Source organism: Strigops habroptila, chromosome Z (assembly GCF_004027225.2).
Source record: "Strigops habroptila isolate Jane chromosome Z, bStrHab1.2.pri, whole genome shotgun sequence".
In the NCBI taxonomy this organism is placed as follows: Eukaryota; Metazoa; Chordata; class Aves; order Psittaciformes; family Psittacidae; genus Strigops; species Strigops habroptila.
This window is the reverse complement of record NC_044302.2, coordinates 73,142,685-73,168,824: the sequence shown is the minus strand read 5'-3', so window position 1 is coordinate 73,168,824 and position 26,140 is coordinate 73,142,685. Positions and strand designations below refer to the sequence as shown.

The window sequence follows — 26,140 nt, the reverse complement described above, 5'->3', positions numbered from 1 at the left end:
AAAACCCCCAACATTTTTTGTGGAAATTGTGGGGGGAAAAAAGAAAAAAAATTCTTCCCTTCTGGTTTATTTATCATTTTCTTTGCATCTTTTGTTAAACTGTTAAAGAAATTGTATCAGATATCTTCCTTAGTTTTGGGGGCAAAGCAGAAATTGGAGATCACAGAAAGAATATTCAATGGAGATCCAAATCTAAATAGCCTTCTTGTATTAAAAAATACAGCAAGAAGTAAACGATTTGGGCTGAAAACAGAAAACACAATGAAATATTTATTAAAATGGACAGTATGCGACTTCAAAATTACATGGTTTTGGGTAGACTGGTGAGCTAGTCATGGTAATTGTTGTTATTGTCTGGCTGGAAAATGTACTGACTTGTACAGGAAATGAGTTAAGTAGGGTCAGACAGCACATCTTTTATTACTCTTGCTTCAGTGATTGTAGCCTGAAATAAGTAACTGGAATAGGATTAGAAGTAAGCAGCTGAAATGTTCCAGAAGAACAAGAGGCAAATGAAAACTTATTTCACTATCCATGTGTAATTATAATTACTAGTTGAAGGGAAAAAAAAGGCAAATAAATGATATTATTAATTATACTACCTCAGAGGACAATTGAGGGACTAAGATAATGTGCATCTATGAGAGTTTCTAAACAAAAATAAAGTGCATAAAAGCATACTGAAATGCAGAAATTACATTGAAGCATAGACACAAGATTAAAGATAGAATTTTGATTTCCAACAAAAGGTTTTTATATTCAAAGTACTACTAAGCAAAGAATAGAACAAAGGGCAAAATATTTAAGGATTTTTAAACTCCATTTTAAAAAGAACATATAATTATCCACAGTGCAAATGATGCAAATGATTTGGATGTGCATTGTTTTCTGTTCTCGGAGATAAAAATAATTTTTGTATGTTCATTAGTCTGGATTACTTTTGCCAAGTAACATATAAATAGCACATGCTGTAATATTCTAAGCGCATTCATATTTATATTATGGCTAATGTCAGTTCATGATTATGTTTTTCATATGCTAAACATGATTTTGCATTAAGGACAATTTTGATTAGCAGAAGCATCTGCATCTCCAGCTAATGATACAATGCTTTGTGAACGTGATGGCCATTATGTATACTAAATATGAAGAAATGCTTTGCTCAACTTCTGATTCATAGATATACTTATGGATATAAGTATACATGGATATATTTATGAAATAGATTATATGACTATTTTTAGTTTTATTTCTCCAATTCTTCCACGTTGCATGGCATAAACTATAAACTGAGTTTTGAATCCTTAGAAGCTCACTACACTGTGTTAAAGAGTGCTTACTGAAAAAGCAATGATATATTAGTGAAAAATCCTGGTATCTGAGGAAACAAAAGACTAAGGAAATTCCTCGGGCTATTAAAATGCCATTTAATTACATTCACATCTTTTTGGTCTTAGTCTTGCTTTTTGCTTACATGCGTACATGTTTGTTCCCTTACCATTCCCATCTATCCCATCTCGACACTGACAGCTGCTGTGCTGCATGAAACCCACTGCCAACAGTGCCATTTTAATAAGAAGGGAAGCCCAGGTTTTCATTAATAGTATCCTTTTTTCCCTATGTTTGGAGCATCACAGAAGACTTTTATGAGCTCCATATTTATACCAGCTATATGCAAATTAGAGATTTGTTTTACTGAAAATATCAGAAGTTACTCTTTCACTGTTTGCTCAAGATGCTTCAGTACAAACACAGCTGTAGAAAAAAGGCTCTTAGTCCACCATTCCACTTATTCAGCTTACTCTTCTTCAGGGCAAAAACGTTTCATTGTGAAAAAGATACACTTTTTGTGAGAATAAATATCATACTGATGTCTTGTAAACAACCCCAAATTAATGCATACATGAGATGTAAGTATGGCGCATATACAGGAATGAAAACATAGGAAACAAAGACCTCACTAGGAAAAATAAAATCCTATAAACTGCTTTAATATTAATTAATAAAAATCCCCTCCTAAATGGCATTTTTCACTAAAAAGTACTAATAAACTACTGTAAACATCGTACAGATGTTTCAGCTCATGCCAAATTCTTGCATGTGCACACTTACGTTACAGTATCTTTGAGTTTAACCAAATTCAAGAAATGCTCTATTGTTTTAGTAAATTATATTCACAAGAGAATATAATCCTAATGTGAGTATTCACATGTATTTTGGATACAGCTGACATTATTATGTCTTTTATAAACAATAGAAAAAAAAATTAAAGCATACCTTATATACTACGCACCTAAAACCTTCCCTCCAACTTTCAACATTGGTAACTTTTAACGTGCAGAAATAGTAAGCTCTTCCTCTGCCATCAGAAGAATGACTTGACGAAGTTAACACTCTTTCTCCTGATTTTCTTTAGGCAAATTAGCCCTATCAAATGTACATAACGCCGATATTAACTTTAGGCAAATGCAACCTATAAACAGATAATTCCTGAGGGCAGATCACACCTACAGTTTCCTCAACACGTTGATTGTTTCAATGTTTGACATTCCTTCCTTTTTTTAACCCTACAATTAAAACTAGCTACCCCACCCACATTCTTCATCACATCTCCTGCTGGGATACCACATTCACATCTTCACTCTTCCTTTCCTCCTCGCCACACATCCACTTCCGCAATCGGCCTTCTGTCAACATAAATCTCCTATGCATGCCATATTTTAGTCACTGCAATACTGCCTGCATTGGATTTCCCAACACTCTTGCTGCATCTTCAATCCCTGCAAAATTTTGTAGAAATTTTGCACTCTTCTTCCTTTGCTGGGTTGATCCCTTAGCTTTCCTTTCTGAAACATTATGCTGAATCTTATAAGCAATGTTCAGAGTCAACAGGAGAGATATAATCTAATATCCCCAGGGGGAAAAGAATAAAAAAAAAAAATTCCAAAATGGTGATGGACTATTCAATGAAAGGGAATACTCGGAAGCAGCAGTACTAAAGGAGATGTATGTAAGGTTTTACAGGGACAGTTTAACATACTCAGATAGTGCAACATGCAAAAAAATCAGTTTCCTATTCTCATTAAATTGTAATCAAGCAAGAAAAAACCCCAATATAATCCTGGGCTTCTGTGTTTTGACACAAGTATTACATGAATAACGGACAACTGGAATACCTTCCTATATGCCACTAACTGGTTACCAATCTTCAATGCCTCATACTCATCAGTACTCCACATGGATAAAACTCAGTATGTAGTATTAGACCATCGAAGGTATATCCTGATTGCTTAAAATAAGCAAATGTGCAGCACTACCAAATTGCTATCTTTTATCTGAAAAGCTAAAATACAGGCATAACAAAGAACAAATCACATAAACTACATCTATTAAAGATCTGTCATCAAGAAAGAACATAAAAATCAGAGAAATTATCCAAATGGTATTTCATGGAGAATTTTTCAGCTTCACAAACATTACAAAATAGTTAACCAGACAATATCTCCTACAAAGGTTAGCTAAGTCAAAGGAAGCTGCAATTAAAACCTAACATAGTATTCAAAAGTCTCCATCCTAATCCACATTCAAGTAAAAACACAGTAAGCTATTTAACAGTCTGAACTCAGGAGAAAATATTTCAGACAATTCTTGATTCACTAGTGGTGCATTCTAAGCAAATACACGAAAGCAAGCATTTAAATAAAATTTTGAATTCCATTTCAATGCTTTTCTGAATAATTATTTTTTTTTTAAAAAAGCTTCCATCCTAAAAGATACATGAAGATATAAGCAGAAATGATAGGAATGGAACTATAAGACATTATAGATTGAGTCTGTATGACACGGAAAAAACGTTAGTGAAATATATGAGACTGTGGAACACATACATAAAAATGTATCACCTGGAATTTTTGAACTGAACTTAATAAATGCTGAAGAATTTAATTTAGGGAAAAGTGCTCCACCAGCACAGAAACAAATTACATTATTTAATAAACCGTGTACTGTTCTCATATTATTCTGAAACTTGTAAGTCAGTTTTTGATTAAAAACAATATATCACCCAGAGTGCTCATCACATGGACAGCTGATTTCTATGCATTCCAGAAAAGTCTTCGAACAGCTGAAATGGCTTTCACATTCAGTTCCTGTTTTCTACGCCCACACTTTTCCTATTTTTCTCCCTATTTTCTTCTGCGACCACACCTTCCAAAGCCTGTGTGTGGTGCATATGTGAGTGACTGTCTCAGGTAACAGACGTGCACTGTGCTGACTGCTACAAAAGTCTTCTTACATCCCTGGCAAATTCACATCATGAACTACACCACAAACACTTTCATGAGATTATGCAAAGATCTGCAGATATTCAAGCCTAGTGATGCAAAGGACAGTGCTTTTCATTTTTACACTTGTACTGCACTTACTTAGATGTCCAAATAAAAGGAGAAACTATATTGCCAATAATATCAGAAACATATACATTGCTCATTGCTTAAAGGAAAAAATACTCAGTAACATAAATGTAAGTAAATTTCTATGAGCTGTTACATGAATTCCATAATAACTTACATTAGAATCATGTATGTGTACTACTCGTGCTTGTCAGATGTCATAGGTATGGAAGAGATCCTGAAAAGAGCTTGCCTTTCTCTGGCTACTTTAATTCTAGGTAAATAAAATTGATAAAAGCAGAGCAAAAGAGTTCCTTTAGCAGTTTTGTACAAAATCAAGTTCTTCAATACATTGTGAAGAATCATCCTTCCTGAATTTTTTTCCCAAAAACAACAGCCACCTACCTGTTGCTGAACTGGTACTTGCTGAACTACCTGTGTGGGCACGGCTGCCTGGCCAGCCACAGATGTCTGTAAAGTCACAGTCGAACCTGTATCCGCCCCAGTCTCCGATGTCTGCATTGTGATCTCTGAATAAAATTAAGACACAAAATTAAAATGTTAGTGTTCTGGTGGGTTTTTTTGGACACTTTTATTAGCACACTAATTTGTTGCTTATCTCTATCTGGATCTTAAAATTAGCTAATACCAATCCTGGTATGGCCAAAAGGTTTTTACTCTTACTAGCATATGAGTTGGTGCAAATGGGTTTTTATTTTAAGTTTATCTTATTTATATTCAAAATACCTTTTATTTACATGTGCAGAAATATACATCATCTCTCTGAGTTTCATCACATTAGGAATAACTCAGAAAAATCAACAGCAAATCTTCTCTCAGTGTGAAAATAACTGGTCATCATTCAGAATTTTTTTCCCTGGCCTACTGAATTATGCTAAAAACTTCATACATTCAAATTCAAAGTCAAAATTCTAGAAGGCCACAGAATGAAGGCCTGTAATCCAGAAAGCAAGCTCTGAAGAGCATTCAATGGGTCATGTGAAAAAGCAGCTCAGATAACTTTCAGTAGAAAGTATTAAAGCAACCACTAAAGTTAAAATCTGAGAAGAAACTTTTGACACAAAATCTATATAGAAATACACAGATGGTAGACAAGTGCCTAAGATCATGACCCTGACATTTCAATGGAACAGTGGAAATCTAAGAAGAATACAGAAATGGTTCAAGAAACAAGGAAAACTTATCAGAAAGACAACCAAGGATGACTTCTGATTTCATAGGAAACATAGACTAGGAACTATGGGATTCCTCAGTTTTGCACAGGAAAAATGACAATAAAATTGAGTGGGTGACAAACTAAAATTAATTCAAAAACAGGAGTTAGACTTTTTAAATTATTATTATTTCTTCTAAGCAGTGGATGATTAATCAGTGAAAATGATAGCCAAATTGAGGCAGAATCTTCCGATTATTCTTCTGCAAAAATCAATTTCTGGAAATTTTTGTCATCTTCCTGGTCATTTATAATAGTCTTAACTGAGTATATGAATTTTCTATTTTGTATATGAGCAGTATTATTTCCTTTGCTTTTGCTTTTACTCCACACAGCTGTAGATCAGGTTGTGAGAATGTGATTTACTCCACAGCAGCTGTGGGGATGAGTTCTTGATCCAGTCTGATTTAACGCTGCCATTCATTAAGAAAGGCCTGCATAGAGGCACAGATAGCACTGAAACTGGGTGGGTTCCAATAAAAAAAAAAACTGTCAAAAGAAGTCACTAGAGGAAAAATAGGCAAAGGAAATGAGACTCATCCTAGAAAAACTCAGGCTAGTACCATGGGGATAAAACTGGAATTGTCCAAATGGAGACCAATGATTGAGTGGTGTTCCGCAGGGTTCCATTTTGGGACCATTTTAAAGATATTAAACAATAAAAAAATACTGCTTAATATCTTCATCAATGACAGAGACAGTGGGATCAAGCACACCCTCAGTAAGTTTGCAGACAACACCAAGCTGAGTGGTGCAGCTGACATGCCTGAGGGACAGGATGCCATTCAGAGGGACCTTGCTAAGCTTGAGAAGTGGGCCCAGGGGAACCTCATGAGGTTCAACAAGGCCAAGCGCAAGGTCCCTAGTGCACCTCGGTTGGGGCAACCCCCAGTATCAATACAGGCTCAGGGATGAAGGGATTCAGCATACCCCTGAAGAGAAGGACTTGGGGGTATTGGGGGATGAAAAGCTGGATATGACACGGCAATATGCACTCACGGCCCAGAAATCCAACCGGATGCTGGGCTGCATCACAAGGAGCATGACCAGCAGGTTAAAGGAGGTGATTTTCTCCCTCTTCTCTGCTCTCATGAGACCCCACCAAGAGTACTCAGCTCTGGAGTCCTCAGTACAGTAAAGACATGGACCTGCTTGAGCGACTCCAGAGGTGGGCCACAAAAATTATCAGAGGGCTGGAGCACTCTTCCTATGGAGACAGGATAAGAGATTTGGGCTTGTTCAGCCTGGAGAAAAGAAGGCTCCTAGGAGACCTTATTGTGGCCTTTTAATAACTAAAGGGGCTTATAGGAAAGATGGGGGAAGACTTTTTAGCAGGGCCTTTTGCAATCGGACAGTAGGTAATGGTTTCAAACCAAAGGGGGGAAGATTCAGACTCAGTATAAGGAAAAGATGTTTTATGATGAGGGTGGTGAAATACTGGAACAGGTTGCCCAGAGATGTGATGGATGCCCTATCCATAGAAACATTCACGGTCAGGTTGGCAGGGGTTCTGAGCAATTTGGTTGAAAATGTCCCTGCTTATTGTGGCAGGGTTGGACTAGATGACCTTTAAAGGTCTCTTCCAACCCAAACTATTCTATGATTCTGTGATTCTATGTTTAGTGTAAAATAGTAAATTTCCTACCTTTTTTCTTTTTTTTTTTGCCTACAGAAAATACTGTATAAAACGCAGAATAAAGTTATTTAATCCTAAAATCAATGCCACAGTTCTGGTATCAGACCACCCCAACTGAAAACCAATAGTTTTTCCTTTCATTCCAATATTAACTGGAATATTCAACTTCCAGTAATAACATCCTGAAAGAATATGTTCTTTACTTTCCAATATGCAATCATTTTAAAGTTTCTGTAGATAAATTAATATTTTGCCATATAAGACATCCTTAAATGCACTAGACCAAACTCATGCACAATGTAAATGTATGAGCTTAAATAAACCGAGTCAGATTTAGAAGACTATTTTTTTGCAAACAAAGGCATAAAGGGACCTATACTTTATATACATATGAATAAACATATATATATATGGAAATAATAGATATATAATAAACAATAATCACCATAGTATACAATATCTATTTCTTTTACTGCCATTTTGAAGGCATTTTCTAAGTCAAAGGTAATGGACTGAGAAAAAAGTAAAGGTAACTAATTAGTTAAGGTTAATCACCTTTACTTTTTTCTCAATCTATCATCTTTGACTTAGAAAATTCTTTCAAAATTGAAGTAAAAAAAGAGCGAGCTTGTCTGAGCAAGCCTGCTCTCACTCTTATATATAACCCTGACAAAAACATTAGCAAGCTGGCAGAATAGTGGAAATCAAAAGCTAAACACTGAGTAACTTCCTAAACCACCTCTTTGTTATAAAACCACTTCCAGTCAGTTTCAGAGCACAATTAAAAAGGTCAGGTTAAGCCAGCAATTCCAACAAACTACTATTTAAGATACTGCAGCTCCTATGTAAAGCAAACCTGAACAGCTGAAAAGAATTAAAAGGCATCACTTTATTCCAGCTTTACTTGACTATATATTGTTTCATGGTTACAGTGTACAAACATGTCAATCACTGCAAGGGAGAAGAAATGCTACTGCAGTCAAATACAGTTTTGACTGGTGAGAGACTGTTCTGTACTGCCACATATCTGTTAATTGCTCTGTCATATTTCAGGCAGTACTTTGATCACTGCAGCTGCAATTCAAGATGCTTGCGAAACCAGAGCCAGGTACTTTCATCTAAGTGAGGAACAGGATGCGTTCATTTCCTTGCAGCACTCGTCATGGATTGGGCCTGGCTAACGTAAGCATTAGCAGTTTAATAAAAAGGGAGCAGCTTCATCGTAAGAACAGATACTTTGGTTGAAAACCAGATGCCAGTCACTGTGGAGAAGCTTTGAGAAAGGCAGACTGCCAGCGCCCATTGTCTGCTGTTAGGCACTGAGGGGTGCTGATGGGGATAGTCAAGGAATCAGAAATTCTATGCCCACTCCTGGAACTGACAATGTCCAGAGATATATCATAGAATCATAGAATCAATTAGGTTGAAAAAGACCTTTAAGATCTTTTCCTATGCGAAGAGAAGAGAGTTGAGAGAGTTGGGGTTGTTCACCCTGGAGAAGACTCTTGGGAGACATTCTTGTGGTCTTTCGGTTGTTAAAATGGGGCCAATAAGAAAGATTGGGAGAGACTTTTTAGCACAGTCTGTTACGATAGGACAAGGGGTGATGGTTTTAAACTGAAAGAGGGAAGATTCAAGCTGGATGTGAGGAAGAAATTCTTTACGAGGGTGGTGACATACTGGCACAGGTTTCCCAGAGAGGTGGGGGATGCACCATCCCTGCAGACATTCAAGGCCAGGCTGGATGGTTCTGGGCAACCTGATCTCATTGAAGATGTCCCTGCTCATTGCAGGGGGATTAGACTAGATCACATTTGAAGGATGCTTCCAACCCAAATCATTCTATGAATCTATGTCAAGCCCACCATGGGCTTGGTTTACCATGTCACTAAAGGCCTCATCTACACTGTTTTTGAACACTTCAGGGACGGTGATTCCACCACTTCCCTGGGAAGCCTGTTCTAATACCTGATCACATTTTCATGAAGAAATTTTTTCTAATATCCAGTCTAACCGTCCCCTGGCGCAGCTTGAGGCCATTACCTCTTGTCCTATCACTCCTCACTTGGAGAACAGACCAATCCCCACCTCACTACAACCTCCTTTCAGGTAATTGTAGAGAGCAATATGGTTGCCCCTGAACTTTCTCTTCTCCAGACCAAATAACCCCAGGACCCTCAGCTGTTCCTCATAAAACTTATGCTCCAGACCCTTCGCCAGCTCTGTTGCCCTTCTCTGGACCCGCTCCAGCACCTCAATGTCTCTCTTGCACTGAGGGGTCCAGAACTGAACACAGGATTCGAGGTGTGGCCTCACCAGTGCCCAGTACAGGGGGATGATCACTGCCCTGGCCCTGCTGGCCACACTATTGCTGACACAGGCCAGGATGCTGTTGGCCTTGTTGGCTGCCTGGGCACAAGGTGGCTCATGTTCAGCTCTGTCAATCAGCACCCCCAGGTCCTTTCCCACCGAGCAGCTTTCCAGCCACTCTTCCCCAACCCTGTAGCATTGCATGGGGTTGCTGTAGCCCAAATGCAGGACCCAGCACTTTGCCTTGTTGAACCTCATACTGCTGGCCACAGCCCATGGATCCAGCCTGTCCAGATCCCTCTGCAGAGCCTTCCTACCCTTCAGCAGATCAACACTCCCACCCAAATTGGCATTTCTGAAACTTACTCAGGGTGCACTTGATCCCCTCATCCAGATCACCAATAAAGATGTTAACCAGAACTGGCCCAAATAACTGAGGGGTGCCCTGTGCGACATCACTAGTGGCCAGTCGCCAACTAGATGTGATACCATTTACCACCACTGTTTGGGCTCGGCCATCCAGCCAATGTTTCCAACCCAGCAACGAATCCTCCTATCCAGGCCATGAGCAGCCAATTTCTCCAGGAGAATGCTGTGGGAGACAGTGCCAAATGCTTTACTTAAGTCCAAATAGACAGTGTCCACAGCCTTTCCCTCATCAACCAGGCAGGTCACCTTATCGGAGAAGGAGATCAGGTTGGTCAAGCAGGACCTGCCCTTCATGAACCCATGCTGATTGGGCCTGATCCCTCCATTTTCCTGCATGTGCTTTATGATCTCCCTCAGGATCATCTGCTCCATGACCCTCCCTGGCACTGAGGTCAGGCTGTCAGGCCTGTAGTTCCCAGGGTCTTCCTTCCTGCCCTTTTTGTCGAGAGGCGTCATGTTGGCCAACCTCCCATCCTCTGGGACCTGCCTACTAGACCAGGACTGCTGATAAATGATGGAGAATGGCTTAGCAAGCTCCTCTGCCAGCTCCTTCAGCACTCTTGGGTGTAACTCATCTGGCCCCATAGACTTCTGTACATCTAAGTGGAGCAGGAGGTCACTAACCATTTCTTCCTGAATTATGGGGACTTCAATCAGCTCCCCATCTGCCATCCAACTTGGGGAACTGTGTACCCTGAGGATGGCTGGCGTGACTGTTAGACTGAGGCAAAGGCAGCATGAAGTACCTCAGCCTTTTCCTCATCCTCAGTCACTAGGTTTCCCCTAGTATCTCGTAGAAGATGGAGGTTCTCCTTGGCCCTCCTTTTATTGCTAATATATTTGAAAACGTACTTTTTATTATCTTTTCTGGCAGTGGCCAGATTTAGTTCCATCTGTGCCTTCGCCTTTCTAGCTTTCTCTTTACATAACCTGACAACATCCTTGTACTTTTCATGGGGTGACAGTCCCTTCTTCCACAGGTGATAAATTCTCTCTTTTCTCCTGAGTTCCAGCAATATGTCCCTGTTTAGCCAGGCTGGTTTCTTCCCCGTCGGTTTGATTGCTGGCACATGGAGACTGCCTGCTCCTGCGCCTTAAGGATTTCATTCTTGAAGAGTGTCCGGCCTTCCTGGACCCTTTGTCCTTCAGTAATGTCTCCCAAGGAATTCTGCCAACCAGCATCCTAAACAGGCCAAAGTCAGCCCTCCGGAAGTCTAAGGTGGAGGTTTTGCTGGCCTTCTTCCTGACTTCTCCAAGGATTGAAAATTCAATCATTTTGTGATCACTTTGACCAAGATGGCCTCCAACCATCACATCACCCACCAGTCCTTCTCTGTTTGCAACAGCAAATCTAGCCAAGCATCTTCCCTAGCTGGCTCACTAACCAGCTGGGTTAGGAAGTTATCTTCCACACTTCCAAGAATCTCCCGGATTGTTTCCTCTCTGCTTGCCCCTCCTCTGGTTGCCCACAAGAGAACAAGGGTAAGCAATCCTGAAACTTGTCCCAGTTGTTTGAAGAACAATTCATCTGTAGATTCATCCTGGCTGCGTGGTCTATAACAGACTCCTACTAGGATGTCAGCTCAGTTGGCCTCCTCCCTGATCTTTACCCACAAATATTCAGCCTTCTCACTCACAACATTAAGTTCCAGGCAGTTGGTGCACTCCCCGACATATAACACAGCCCCACCACGTCTTCTTCCTTGCTTATCCCTCCTAAAGAGCCTGCTGCCATCCATTGCAGCACTCTAATCATGCGAATCATTCCATCATGTTTCTGTGATGGTGACTGTGTCATGGTTTTCCTACTGCACAATGGCTTCCAGCTTCCTCTGGCTGTTGCCCTGCATAGATGCATTTAAGGTGACCTATGGATCTGGACTCCCAACAGTGGCATGCTATCCTGTGGCTCATGTCTAGCGAGCCTGGTATTATCCCCTTCAAACCTAGTTTAAAGCTCTATGAGCCCTACTAGCTCCTGGGCTAGAATCCTTTTCCCTCTTTGGGACAGGTGTACCCCATCTGCTGCCAGCAGGACCAGTGCTGTGTAAACCGACTCATGGTCAAAACCCCAAAATTCTGACGCTGACACCAGTCATGGAGCCAGGAGTTAATTACTGAGATTTTTCTGATATAACCATTGTCATTGATCGTGGCTGGCAGGAGATAAGAGAAAACTATTTGCGCTCCTGAACACTGAACTAGTCACTCCAAGAACCTGAAGTCCTTCTTAAGTCCCCTCAGGCTTCCTATTGATGAGACCTCCCCATTGCCCACCTGAAAGACTAGTAAAGGATAGTAATCATTAGGCCATACCAGATGAGTGAGTTTTCTGGTGACATCCCTTACCCTGGCCCCAAGGAGGCAGAAGACTTCCATGTGTGTTGCGCCAGGTCAACATATTGGACCCTCTGTGCCTCTCAGGGTGGAGTCACCAATCACAACCACTCTTCTTTTCTTCCTAGTAGAGTTGGTCATGATACAAGGCGTTGTCTGACTCACCTGGGGAGAGACTTCTAACCTGGATCATCCCTTATCTATTTCATTATCTTCCTCATTTTCCTGATCCTCAAACACCAGGGCCTCCAATTTGCACTCCTTGTAGAGAGGTACCTGGGAAGATGACATAAGCTGGGAGGTAATACACCATCTAGTCTGAGGAGTCATCTGTTTCCAACCTCTCCTGTCTCTTAGGTCCCCTCCATATGCACGGTGGCAAGAGGGTAGGGGACCCTTAATTTCTTTTGTTTTGGGTAGCTGGCTTGCTTCACTCAGGAATGGTAGAGTGCAGCTCCAACAATCAATCTTCTCCTCAGATTCCCTTATGCTTCTTAGCTGTTCCACTTCTTCCTGCAGCTCTGCCACCATGAAGAGTAAATCATGAACGTGGTCATACCTTGCACAACTACCATCCAACATCACCGACAGGCTCTGGCACTCACTACAGCCAGACGCCCAAACAGCCCTGTATTTTGAGGGATCTCTGTCTGGGTTGCCACGTCCTTTCTGGCCAGTAGAGAGAACTTTGGTTTTTTGGCCTTCTGCCACAAGATTACCATCCTTGAGCACATTGGAACACATGAGCAAGAATCCAGGGTTCTGTGGGAGACAACCCTCAGAGAGAACTGAAAAGACCACAGAGGACCCCATGGCCCAGCCTACAACTACCCACTGTTTAGCTGGCACTGCTACACTGACCTACCAAACTCCAGACTACGTTGTGCCATCCACAGGACAGGAAAGCCATGTTATTTGTAAACTGCACATATACTTTTGATTCAAATGTTTTGGTAACTATGTTCGCTTTATCTCCACACTGTCAATTTGGTGACAGCCATATATTTAAGCATAGAATCCAATGTGCTTATCTACCTCAGAACTGTAACACGCTTTTATTAACAATCTGATAGATAGGTTAACTGGTTGCTCTATAGACTGATTTATCAGTAGGTAAACTAGGATAGCTAAAGTATGGTTGTGGAATATTTTTAAAACTTTACCATCAGTTTTGCCTAAACAGAAATAAACCAAATGACCTAATATCAATGTATTCTAGTGTTTAGGTTGCTTCCATTATTCTGCTCAAAATCAATACCCTAAATACAATTCTTTTCAATTGCTCAATACGCAGTATTGATTTTTCCTTGTAGATGCCATACAGTATGTTTGATAGTCAACCTTTATCGTCTTCATATTCACTGAAAGTTTTTCTAGAACCACATTAGTGAAACACAAGTACTGAGCAGTTACATGAACACATCTTTATAATCTAAACAAAGCCTCTCAATTTTTCATCAGTACTGCATATGAAATAAAAGAACTGCATATTACAGCAGAAAAGACCTCATCCTTGCCTAATGGGACTCTCAGGTGTATCACAAGCAACAGATGAATGTTTGACAAAGATGCTTTTTATTCTGGCTAATTAAGCAGTTGGACACACCCATCTGTTAATGGTTTTCCTTTTTATAGCCAGTGCTTGTTGCATGATGTGAATCTAAGCTAAACAGGCCACATTCTGAAAGAAGGCTAATTAACCCCTCCAAGTGGGAAGAAGATATTGCGAAGCCCAGCTGCTGCATGTGAAAAGATTAGTATTTCTTCAGTCTAACCAGCAGAACCCAGGCAAAGCTACTATGCTGAAAATTACCCCTTTCCTGTATATTCTATGCAATTTCATGTTGTCTCTTAAGCTCCCAAAAGATTTTTTAATACACTTAAATTCTCAGTTGGAATCCTTCTGTTTCCTAGACTTGAAACACCAAGACTGAATGGTTTAAGAGTCTAACTTGATCAATTATGTATCTAATGAGATTGTTAAAATGTGTCAGATTAATGATTACTATTTATTTTGTTTCTGGACTACTTCACCCTGAACTAGTTTAGTTTTCTTGAGCTACCACAGTTTGCAAAGTTTTGTTTCAGCTACATACGTTCTATTGTCTAGATCAAATAATGTAGAATGCTTTAATTCAATGCAGAAAATAAAACCCTGTAATTTATTTTCTATTGCAGCAAGAAGCTTCTTTTTTCTCTCCTAGAAGGCTAAATAAAACATCACAGAAGGTAAAGTGATCTAGATCTCGTAATCACATGCAGTAATAGCAGGCTTTTAATAGTCAGAATAAAAGGCTAATCTTAAGATCTTATTTATTTATAATGATGAATCACCAATATATTCATTAAGAATTTCTGGCAACATAATGTGTTTCACAATAAAGGAAAATTTCTTAGAACATCAAGTTTCAACAAGTAATACAGAATGCTTGGTTCCTGCACAACAGTATAAATGGAAACAAGTTTCAATAATACCCTAGTTTCAGATAAGCATTCCTCTTCAATTTTTGTGTAAACAAAAGTTTGATTAATAATTGCCTTAAACAAGTATTGCTACGAATTTGAAGGAACCATTTAAATGTGTTAGCAGTAAAGCAAAAGGCAGTTAGCACATGATATTCGGGGGGGGAGGGAAAAGAAGGGGGAAGAATACTATGAATAGTTTCTAGATACAAACATCTTTTCATGTTAGAACACCAGTTTTGCACTAAACACTATTTGTTTGTCCTCTCCCAAGGTTTTTAGGAATACCAAAGCAGGCAGCTGAACTTGGCTGATGCAAGGACTAGCTGATAAATATTTTAGATACCAACATAAATTTCATTACTCTTTTCTTTTTAGCTTTTCACAGATTTATGGGATGAAGAATAGTTAACTGAATGGCACAGACTGAAGTATAGAAGCTGATTGTCTGGATTCATATATACTTTCCAACAGCAAAACTGTACAATAGCAGAAAAACAGAAGGGGGAAGTGCAGAGAGATACACGCTGTAACAGACCAATGCAAGTGGTAACTCCATACTCCTTCAAAGTTCATAAGATCAAAAAGCAATGTCTTGGCAATAAAATTATTAAGTACCTAAGAACAGTCCTAGTCAACAATTGTCATAATGGAATTCCATTATTTCCAGATCACAGACAGCACATGGATGTTTAGTCTGAATGACTACTTCATGACTCTCTTACTTTGATCTACCTACTATTTTTACCTGTAAAAACTTAAAAATTCTATTTACTGTTGGTGGACAATGTATCAGTATTACATATCAGCCCTACCCATCAATACACATCAGTAACAAGGTTACATTCACAAATAACAGGACAAACCAAAACTTCTGAAGAGTTTTTGCTGTGACAAGACTAGCAACTGCAACTGCTACAAGAAACAAAACTAGCAAACTATCTGTGCTATTCCAAGGCATGAGTTTGTCCACTGGAGATTCTGCAAGTGAAAAAGCCCTGGTGATGCTCTTCATCCTGGGTAAATGGCTGTGAAGAGGAGGGCACTGATACTGTGTCAATAATTGTCTGTGGAACTAGCACTGGCAACAGGGCTTTGGTTTCTATGACCACGGGACCTTCTTTGAGTGTAATGTCTGCTTAGGAGAGATAGTATCCACCTAACCAAGCGCAGTAGAGGTATCTTTGCCAGCGGATGGCTGACGACTTAAACCAGGAAAGATAAGGGGAGGGAAAGAGTTACCAGCAGCCCTGTGAAGAAGGGTGGGCAGCATTGACAACCAAAGGGCCTGGGGTAACGTGAGTGAAAGAAGAATACATAATCAACAAAAGGAGACTTAAGCAGGGTCACCTCAAGCATTTGTATCTGAGCAAGCGAGTAGCTACAAGGCATCTTTATGAAGAAAACACCCAGCCCCTCTCTGGGAGATCAGTATGCTGAGCTGCCTCTATAAAGCGCTGATACATCAACTGGTGTACAAATGGCTCACACACAACATGGTGAATAAACAAGAAATTAGAGACCTGTGTGCATTTGCAGGGCTGTAATCCTGTGTGGATCACAGAGATGTGGTGGGAGGGCTCACACAACTGGAGTGCAGCAATGGAGGGATACAAGCTATCTGAAGTAATAGTGTGGTTCTTTTAGAAATTAAAATGCCTTCAGGAAACAATCTTCACAAGGATGAAGTTCATGGGCCCTTCTTTGTTGGGATGGTTAGCTTGTTGTGTTTAACCAGAAACAAGTACAGATAAAAGAAATTATAGAACATTTATGTAAATTCAGTGTGTTTTCCAAGTTAATGTTTACACTGCTAAGTGTGAAGTACACTGTGGCTTTTAAGTCGATTATTCAAGTCTGTCTACCTTAAATGATATTCAAGTACTTTTCCTATTCTGAGGCACCTGTCTTCAATATAGCAACTTCAATATAGTAACTTTCATGGGCTGGAATAAGCATGTTCACTAACTCCAGAAAGTATCTCTATGCAGAATGATAGCTACAGTATCAAATGGAACTTCTAGCTTGAGTCAAGATCTTATTCTACTGCACAACTAATATTAGCAGAATTAATTATAAAGTCTAACATGTATAATGCTACTTCTTCACACTTTTCAAAATACCTGACAACATGTCCTTCCCAGTATCTGGCACAGTGATGTGTTTTGGATTTAGTCTGAGAACACGCTGATAACACACTGATGTTTTATTGTTGTTCAGTAGTGCTTACTCTGATCAAGGACTTTTCAGTCTCTCGTGCTCTGCGAGTAAGGAGGGGCACAAGAAGCCGGGAGGAAGCAGAGACAGGACACCTGACCCAAACTAGCCAAAGGGGTATTCCATACCACACCACGTCATGCCCAGCATATAAACTGGGGGCGCTGGCTGTGAGGGGCTAATCAACTGTCTCAGGACTTGGCCTCCACCAGCAGACGGTGAGCAGTTATACTGTGCATCGCTTGTCTTTCTTGAATTTTATTCCTCTCTTTCTGTTCTCCCACTTTTCATTACAATTATTATTAATATTTACTTTATTTCCATAATTAAACTGTTCTTAATGTCCTTTTTTTCCAATTCTCCCCATCCTATGGGGGATTGGAGGAGGATGGGGGGGATAAGTGAGCAGCTGATGGTACTTAATTGCTGGCTGGGGTTAAAGCACAACACAACAAAGTGTAATTTTATGAAGTTTCATTCTGGATTTTTCTGTTGGTCCAAGGCAGGGTGGGAAGAGGACACAGTGTAACAGTTGAAGCACTGACAATCACTCCTCAAGGCACTTTGCTTAATAGCCAGTGCTTTCTGAGGAAGAACGTGCAAGCAAGGAGCACCACCTGTACAAAACAGCTTCTGCTAGTTCTGCACCAGTTATACAGTTCTGAAAGTAGATCTAGATTTTGCTTCACAAGTGAGTTCTGTTGTTTGGGTTTGGGGTTTTTTTTTCCCCTAAAATGATATTGTGCTGCAGTTCTTTCATCAAAAGAGTATGAACCTGATACTAACAAAATGAATAAGAAGTCAAAACATTACAGCTGGAGACATCTGCTTTATTAACAGAAAGAACAATATTTATAGAAAATAGTTTGTTCTCTGTATGTTACTCCTGCGTAACAAATTTTCTGTTTGTGATGCTTCCTGTGTTACTTTCACAGGAATCACTGTGAATCACAGTTGCTGTCTCAGAGGTTGAAAGGGAACTGGTCAAGCAGGGCAACTACCTACAGCCTTCTGCCCAGGACCATGTCCAGAACTGGGACTCACAACCTCTCTGGACAACCTGTGCCCATCCTTGATCACCCCCACTAAAAAAGTTTTTGCCCATGTTCAAAGGGAACCTCCTGTGTTTCAGTTTGCACTTGTTGCCTTTTGTCCTGTTACTGGGCACCACTGAGAAGAGTCAGCTCGGCTTTAGCTCATGTCATAACTAACTTGCAGATATACTATGACAGCAATTAAATAAACTGCCATCATTACTATTGATTACTTATATTGTGATTACCCCCAAAAGGCCACCTAACACTTTATGCTTAAAAGTTAAGGAATTAGTAATACACTATATCTTCCAAATGTTTCACTTAGCTATTTCCTCACCAGATACAAAAAGAAGGAAGCACTTCATGCCTGGATTATTGCTCCAATAATCCATTACCCATCACTGCAGCAGTAGTAAAAAAAAGGCGACAGGTGACAATCCAGGGTTCTAGGTGAGGAATGAAGCAGTCAAAATAAAGAAATCGGAATGGTGCAAATAGAGAGAGAAACATAGGTTTCACACACTAATGATCTCATCATACCAAGTTCAGGTTCCCATCAATGCCATTTGCTAAAATAGAATTTATAATCACTGGATAGTAAAGAGAGCTTAGAATGATAAAAACTGTTGAAAGCTGTTAAAGGGCTCCATGCACAGCTATTTAGACCTTTCAGGAGACTGAAGGTGGTCCAACATTAAAAATTACCTTTAAATTTAGGAATATATACATGATACAAGGCTAAACAGCTAAACGTAAAACCCATCATGTTCCTGCTATGCTACATCAAATTAAAGAGCAGATCTAATACGAAATTCTGCATCTGATGGGGGGAAAAAAAAAAGGAAGAAAGACAACTTTCTCTTTGTTTTGAACTACATAAAAATTAATTCAAGGTCCATCCAAAAGACAATTATCAGATTCCAAATGGCTGAAGCTTAGGGTTGTTTTAATTAGGGATGCATATATCTCAATACTTCTTATTTTTCTGAGAAACTGAAGCAGTTATAAACACTGAAATTAGTGTTATAGGCTCACAGACAATTCACATGATTTTCATGCAGACAGCATTGATATTGATATTATAATCCTACTACAAACAACATTTAAATACCTAGTCTATGTTCTGCAGTAACTGGATAATTATGTGATGGCACACTATTATGCAATACCTTCAAAGAAAGTAAAATTCTAGATTCCATTTTTTGCTATCTTTGCAGGAAGAATGCATTACAATACAATAGAAATTTTATTTTTTTTTAAGTGTTTTGGTAATTAGTAGCAACCAACAAAATTAAGCCTATGGTAGAATATTTTACTAATATGTCTACGTGAAATAGGAAAGTTCAAAGAAAAAAAGTATAACATCTTCTGACAGTATTATACCAGCTTTTGGACACTCACTCACCACTGCTATTTCTACTAGATGATACTCTTTTCCTGATTTACCAAGATATAGAATCCAGCTCTGAGATTTGAGAATCTTAGTTAAAAACACTGTTGACACACTGGAAGTACTCGGAGAAGAATGTTCTAAATATATCAGGGTTAAGGTCTGGAAAACATGTAACAGAAAAGATGAAGAATTATGCAAAACCTATTCAGTTACTGAATACTAAAGTTACAGTTATCTTTTATCTATGGAAATATCAAGAAAGGAGATTTCAACAAGAATGCAATAATATTGACACCAGTAAAAAAAAAAATTAGTTTAAAACAAATAAGCAAGCTAAAGCAAATCTTGTCCCTACTGAACTGGGAGACATGCAAATAGGCCTACAACTGGAATATCTGTAGGATTACTGAAGGAATAACTATGTAATCTGCTTATGTAATCAATGAATGGACTTGATAAAACCTCACCAGTTTCTCCCATTACTATCATCCTCAACCTGCAATGTTATTTTGCAAGAGAAGGATGTATGTCATGTTGCTCAGCAGATGAGTTAGTGATTACTCCTGTTAAAGATGGAGGCACTGGATAAATCTTTCACTGGAGCTTTCCTTTCCTGTGTGAAGACCTATTTGTGAAACATGTCCTTTTAGTCTCGCTCCCAGACATAACACTGCTAGCTTTGAAAGCTGTGTTAAGAAAACTGAAATAATCTTGTTTGCCTTACACCCAGGCACCTAAAAAGACTATCTGAATTAGATTTGGAAGCACAGTATTTTGTCGTATTTGCTTGCTTGGCATAGTCTGCATCTATTTGAAGGAAAAAGATGACTGGAAAGCAGCCTGCACACAGGTAATACCCCTCTGAAAAAAAACCAGAATGACCAACACCCATGAGGTTACCGTTGGACCAGACTGATCTTGGCCCACAGAAAAGTGTTAAACTCCAGTGACACCCAGTGGAGTGAAAAAGCAGTAATACTGCTTACGGCATTCCCATCTCGACATGGTCCTGAGCAACTCCAAGGTGGCGCTGTTTGAGCAGGGGGATTGGAAGAAATGGCCTCCAGAGATCCCTTCCCACTTCTCCAAGTTTTCCACTACAGACAAGGGGCGAGTCCCTCTCCTCTGGCAGCTCTTAGAGGAGCCAAGTCAGGATGCTCTATTGGCACTAAGGATTCCCCACCTGCATTGCTGCACTGCCCATTGCTGGGACTTTGTGCTCAGGGGCAACAACTCCTTCCCCAGAAATCACCAAAACATTGCAAACAACCCATTAAGCAGGGGCTTTCCCCGTCTGGGGTGCTTGCTGTCCTCACTACGTGGTGGCTGGGGTGCAGCCCAGAGACTCCTGTAATGACCTCGATCTTACTGCTTTTCAGCAGCTGCAGGCTCTGTCCCAATGCATTTGGTCCAGGTCTCCTGAGCATGCACACACACAGCACGCAACCTCCCATGTGTGGATTTCCACTTGAAGTGCTGTGTTTCTGCAGAGACTTGGCTAGCACAGGTGCTGCAAGTCCTGCACAGTTGCTGACCCAGGGCTGTCAGCTTGAGGGTGCAGGGTCTCTTGGTGCCACTGAAGGCTCCCAGCCACTTCCTCCATGTTCCCTGACTGCCTCCTGCAGGTACGCTGTATTAGCATGAGTCATGCTGGCCGAACAGGTGAGAGTGCAGGGGGTGGGGGTCCTGGAATGGGTGACAGCATGCTTGGAAGTGGCGAGAGAGACAGGCGCATGTGGAAGGCAGCCCATGGGGCTGGCTGACCACTTTCCAGCCTGCAAGGAGACCCTTCAGGAGGCGCTACCTCCCCTGTCGCATCACTTTCTGGGGCTTTCTTTGCTGTTCCACTCCTTGTGCCTGAAAAGCCCAGGCACTTTGCATGTCTCTTGGCAGGACATGGCGTCGGGTGCTGAGAAGGACAGTGACTCCGCTACGATGGCCAACACAAAGCCGCCACAGCAGGAGACAGCAGCAGACGGCCTGTGCCCCATCTGCCTGGACCCCATGGATGACATAGCCTACACTAACCCCTGCTTTCACGCCTTCTGCTTTCACTGCATCAAGCAGTGGTCTGACATGGCAGCTACATGCCCACTCTGCAGGTGGCCGATCAAGACCATCCTCCACATGGCGAAGTCAGACGACGAGGACTAGGAGTCCATGGCCAGCTTGCACGCCTGCTGGATGTGGTGCCTGACCACGCAGAGGGCGTGCAGCAGGTCCTCGCAGCAGTGCAACCACCTGCGCCCAAGCTTCGGCTGCAACAAGCCTGCCACTGCTAGAAGGGGGCCTCCAGCAAAGAATTGAGCTACACAGACCTCCACTCCTGCGCTTCTGCCTGACAGGCTGCAAGGGGAGCACCCAGCCAACGCTGACAATAGATACGCTCACCCTCAATGTGCTAAAGATGTAAACTCGCTTCATAGACATTGAATAAAAATACAGCAGCTTTCAGAGTATGTTTTTTAAAAAAGATCAGGTACCCTCAATATGTGAACACAATGATTTTAGAGAACATGTAATATTATCTCCTCTTCTAAAGCTTCTACAGGTAGAAGTTGGATTTGCACTACGCAAACTATTATAGAAACAAAAGCTGTCACTTACTCTGCTATGAGAGATAGACTGTAAAAAAAAACCAAACCAAACCAACCTTGGGTGGTGTAACTCTGCACCTTTTAAAATGAGTCATAAAGAGCAGAATCAACACATGCAACAGTCCTAATGCCTGTAACACAGCAACCTGCCAAGATCCAGTATACTCTGCAAACTCCATAGAGTCTATTGCTTTTATGTGTCCATTCTGAATGGGAAGTTTACAACAAAGCAGATAGGTAAATTAAACCAGGTTTACAAATGCACCCATTTTATCAGTGAAATTAGTTATTGTAATGACCCGTGAAAGCCATTTGGCTCAGGCAGTGTGCAGTGCACTACTTTTAAGTCAATAAACATCCCACACCTTTAGCTTGTCTCCTGCACACAGCATCCACGTGCTCAGGGAAGGCAAGACAACAAAATCTCCTTCACGGGGTCAGGGAAACGCCAAAGCACAATTCCAGGATTGTGCCCAAAGAACAAGCATGATGGCCAGTACCAAGGAGTGTTCTGAAAACTCAGGAAACAAAAAGGATGCAGGATGGTTGGAGAGACATATACAAGCGGTGCAAGGATGGTGCTCATCCTGGAACAGACGCACTGCTCCTCAGCACCCAAAGGGAGATCTGTCCCCTCCACCTGTCACCACCACCACTCATCCCAATCTACCTCACCCTCTGTCAATGTCACTGGTTTGCCTCCCTCCATCCCCTCCTTTTTGACCACCATTTTGCCATTGCTATCTCCCTGCTTCTACACAAAGCACCCTGGGACCATCTGGAGTAGCTGCGCCCAACAGTTTGCCCAAAGCTCCTTTAAGTTTGAAAATACCTTAATGTTGGAACGTTTTTACTAATACCCTGGCTGTGGTGAATGTCTCATCTTCTGTTGCAGGTAACACAGCAAAACAGGATCTCTTGGAACAACTAAGGTGAATGAGAACTGAGAAGCACCATACACACCATGTTACTAAAGAAAGCTACCCAAAAAGCTCAATGCCTCACCCTGTAGTATTCAGTGTAATACTTAAACCATCATAAAAACTTTCAACTTCGATGTCTATATTGCCCATTTTAAAAATCATTGGAGGAATAGTTGAAGAACACACACACACACACTTTAAGCTGGGTTCTAAGCTTTATTTACACCATGCATTTATGAATAGCATTACAAGACATAAGGATTTTCATCCATTTTATGCTGTTTTCTTTATGACACGATACAGGCCATGGTAACAGCTGAAGAGCTGATGGCTGAAGCTCTATTGTGGAGGTTAGTAAAATGGTTAGTACATTCCATCAACACCCAAGGGATGGCAGTAATAGGATTTCTGCAAAGTATGCTACCGTGCATTACCCAGCCATGTCTTGCCTTGCTATTTCAAAGATGCTGTCTTCACTGAGGTTATTCCTTCTGTGCAGGTATCACATTTTTGCCAACTTCCCATCCTACTTGCTGGAGAGCTCCAGGGGCTTCACCAGGTCTATGGTGAGGTTAGTTCTGTGAGAAAATTCTGGTGGATTTTTGCTGGCTAGCATAAGGTAGAAACTGCCACCTGCCACGCTTATTTTACCCCCACTCCCAACTCTACCCACTACATGTCCTGGATATGGGCTGCTGTTTCTTTCTTATTCTCAACTTTTGCAGCAATGATTTTGTCAGTTTTGTAAATTCTTGTCCTCCCTGGGATTCACTTTTTGAAGTTCTTCAAGGTAAAAGGTCCCCTCCATTGCTTTATGACCATGGTATATGAAACTGCATGGGTGGGTACCTACTTCCTTCCCACAGTTTCTGCTACTGAGAAGACTTCACTCAAAAACATCTGATGATAACCTTTCTCAAATCTCTCGTTACAAACACAGTTACAGACACACATAACTCTCGTTACAAATACAGACACACTTTTTGAGCAAAGGCACATATTCTTTAATTTTAAAACAAATCCTGGGATTTGATTTTCCAAAACTTCACAGAGTTTAAAGGGATCACATCCATAGGCCTGGCTCTGATAGCTCCAAGCTATGGTTACATAAGTCCTTTACAAAACCTGGTAACACATCAATCAGCAAAACACACTGCACACTAAAATATTTCCACATTTTAGTTTTAAGCAACATTCTTGGAACACTCTGCAGTGCAGGCTTTCGCTTTGTTGCTAGTAACAAGATGGTGAAGACTCCACAAGCTGTTAAAGCAGTATAAAGGCTGGCTTAAAAAAAAAAAACAAACCAAAAAACCAATCTTTTCACCATCAGTCTGTAATTTCTGACATGTCCACTGCCCACTAAAAATCACTTTAAAAGCCCCAGGTATATCAGACCCCATTCTGCCATGGCAGAGACATTCTTGTGTAGTATGTAACTTAAGCTGTACTTAACAGCAGTGCCATGTTTGGAAAACTACTACACATACCCCAAGACTGCTAATATCGAGCATCCACCTCTGCCACAATCACCTTGTATCATAAAGTGTCTTCCTGGTGGCTTGCATAAGGCCCAGGTGTACTGGTTTGCAAACTAAGTTGCCACTTAGCTACAGTTCATATCAACAGTTGGGCTTTTAGCAGCTTCTAAAAAGGCATTTCTATCTCCCAAGCTTCCCACCTCCCCAGGAGTGTAGCAAAGGCATTTAAAGGGAAGTGATAGCATGGACATCTCTATTGACATACCACTACTATACACACATAAGAAATGAAACACTTCACCATGACTTAATTAATGCAAAGAGATACTTTATTAACTGGTTATGATGGGTGTCAGTCATTGGTCAGGCTTTTCCAAGGATTTTATTGTTTGGGGCTTTTTTTACCCCACTCTTCCATGAAAGCCACTGTCCTCTCTCTGCTCACTCTTTAACTGCTGCAGGCCCAGATGGGAACACTTCCGTCTTCTACCTCCTCAGCTAGTTGGCTGGAGCTTTTTAAATGTTCTGTAAGGACATTAACCTAAGGATAAGGAAACAGATATAGCTCAAGCCTGTACCTCACAGCAATATTAGAAGGTACTGCAAAGTTCCCCCAAAGCAGGGGGCAAAGGCAACTCCCACCAGCACTTATCCTTTTTCTGTGAAACTTACCTGGAAATTGTTTCCTGATTCACAGGTCTATCAGATGGCTCCTCTGCTTCATGTGGTCTTTTTTCAGGAGTCCTGCTGGGGCTTGTCCTCATTGTCTCCACACCCATGTTCTTCTGAAGTTGGCCTTTTGTTCCGGATTTCCACTTTTGCAGAGAGCAATGCCTGTGTCTTGCGACACAGCAGAAAGCCTCAAAGTTGCACCAGCAATAAACAGTTTGGTGCCAAATGTGGGGCTCCAGGATTGGGCTCCTCTTTGCACTTTGCTGAGGATGCACAGGGGCCCCTTGGTGGGCAATCTCTGAAGAGAGGCAAGTAGTCCCACTTGATCGTACCCCTCTCCCCACCCTGCTCTCCTCATACCCTCTCCTTGTCCTCTTGTATCTCCCTCCAACCCAAACACGTCAGGATTTGTTCATTAGACTTGCGAAGTAGAGGGCCCCAGCCTACTTTACCACAGAATCATAGAATGGTTAGAGTTGGAAAGGACCTTAAAGATCATCCAGTTCCAAACCCCCTTCATGGGCAGGGACACCTTCCACTAGCCCAGGTATGTTGTTATTTAATTACTTTCTATTCACATTTAAACTCTAATTAACTTCATTAGCTCTAAAAAATGGTTTTTTACATATTTTACACATATACTTTTAGGTAGAGAGATACCTATTTAATTTATATATCTTTACACTATATAAAGTATATACATCTATATTGTATATAATAATTCTGTAAAGCTACATATAAGGTTTATCAAAGTATAAGTGAAATATATATTTTTACTTCTTTGTAAAGGATTTTATATTTAAATTTACTATGCATATACATACATATAAATGTATGTATATTTGTATCTGGGAACTTTCTGGTCCAAAGGAAATAAGCAGCCAGCTGGAAAGGGTGCTCAGGTCACATGCCTTTGATGCTGTCAGCGCTGGCGGCCAGCTGCAGGGCAGTATGTAAGCATCTGGGATACACGGTGGCCAAACATGATAGCTTCCCACCATGAGATGACAGCCAAAGCAA

General features: G+C 40.8%; 1 protein-coding gene across 5 annotated transcripts in view; it reads right to left on the bottom strand.

The window, feature by feature from the left end:
* Positions 1-26,140, bottom strand: part of RFX3 (regulatory factor X3) — a 121,683-nt gene that overhangs the window by 61,663 nt on the left and 33,880 nt on the right. For all 5 annotated transcript variants that reach the window (XM_030512194.2, XM_030512195.1, XM_030512197.1 and 2 more), the window contains exon 2: positions 4,797-4,921. In XM_030512194.2, the coding sequence (XP_030368054.1) occupies positions 4,797-4,913 (117 nt within the window). In that variant the 5' untranslated portion in view covers positions 4,914-4,921. The remainder of the gene's footprint in view (positions 1-4,796; positions 4,922-26,140) is intronic.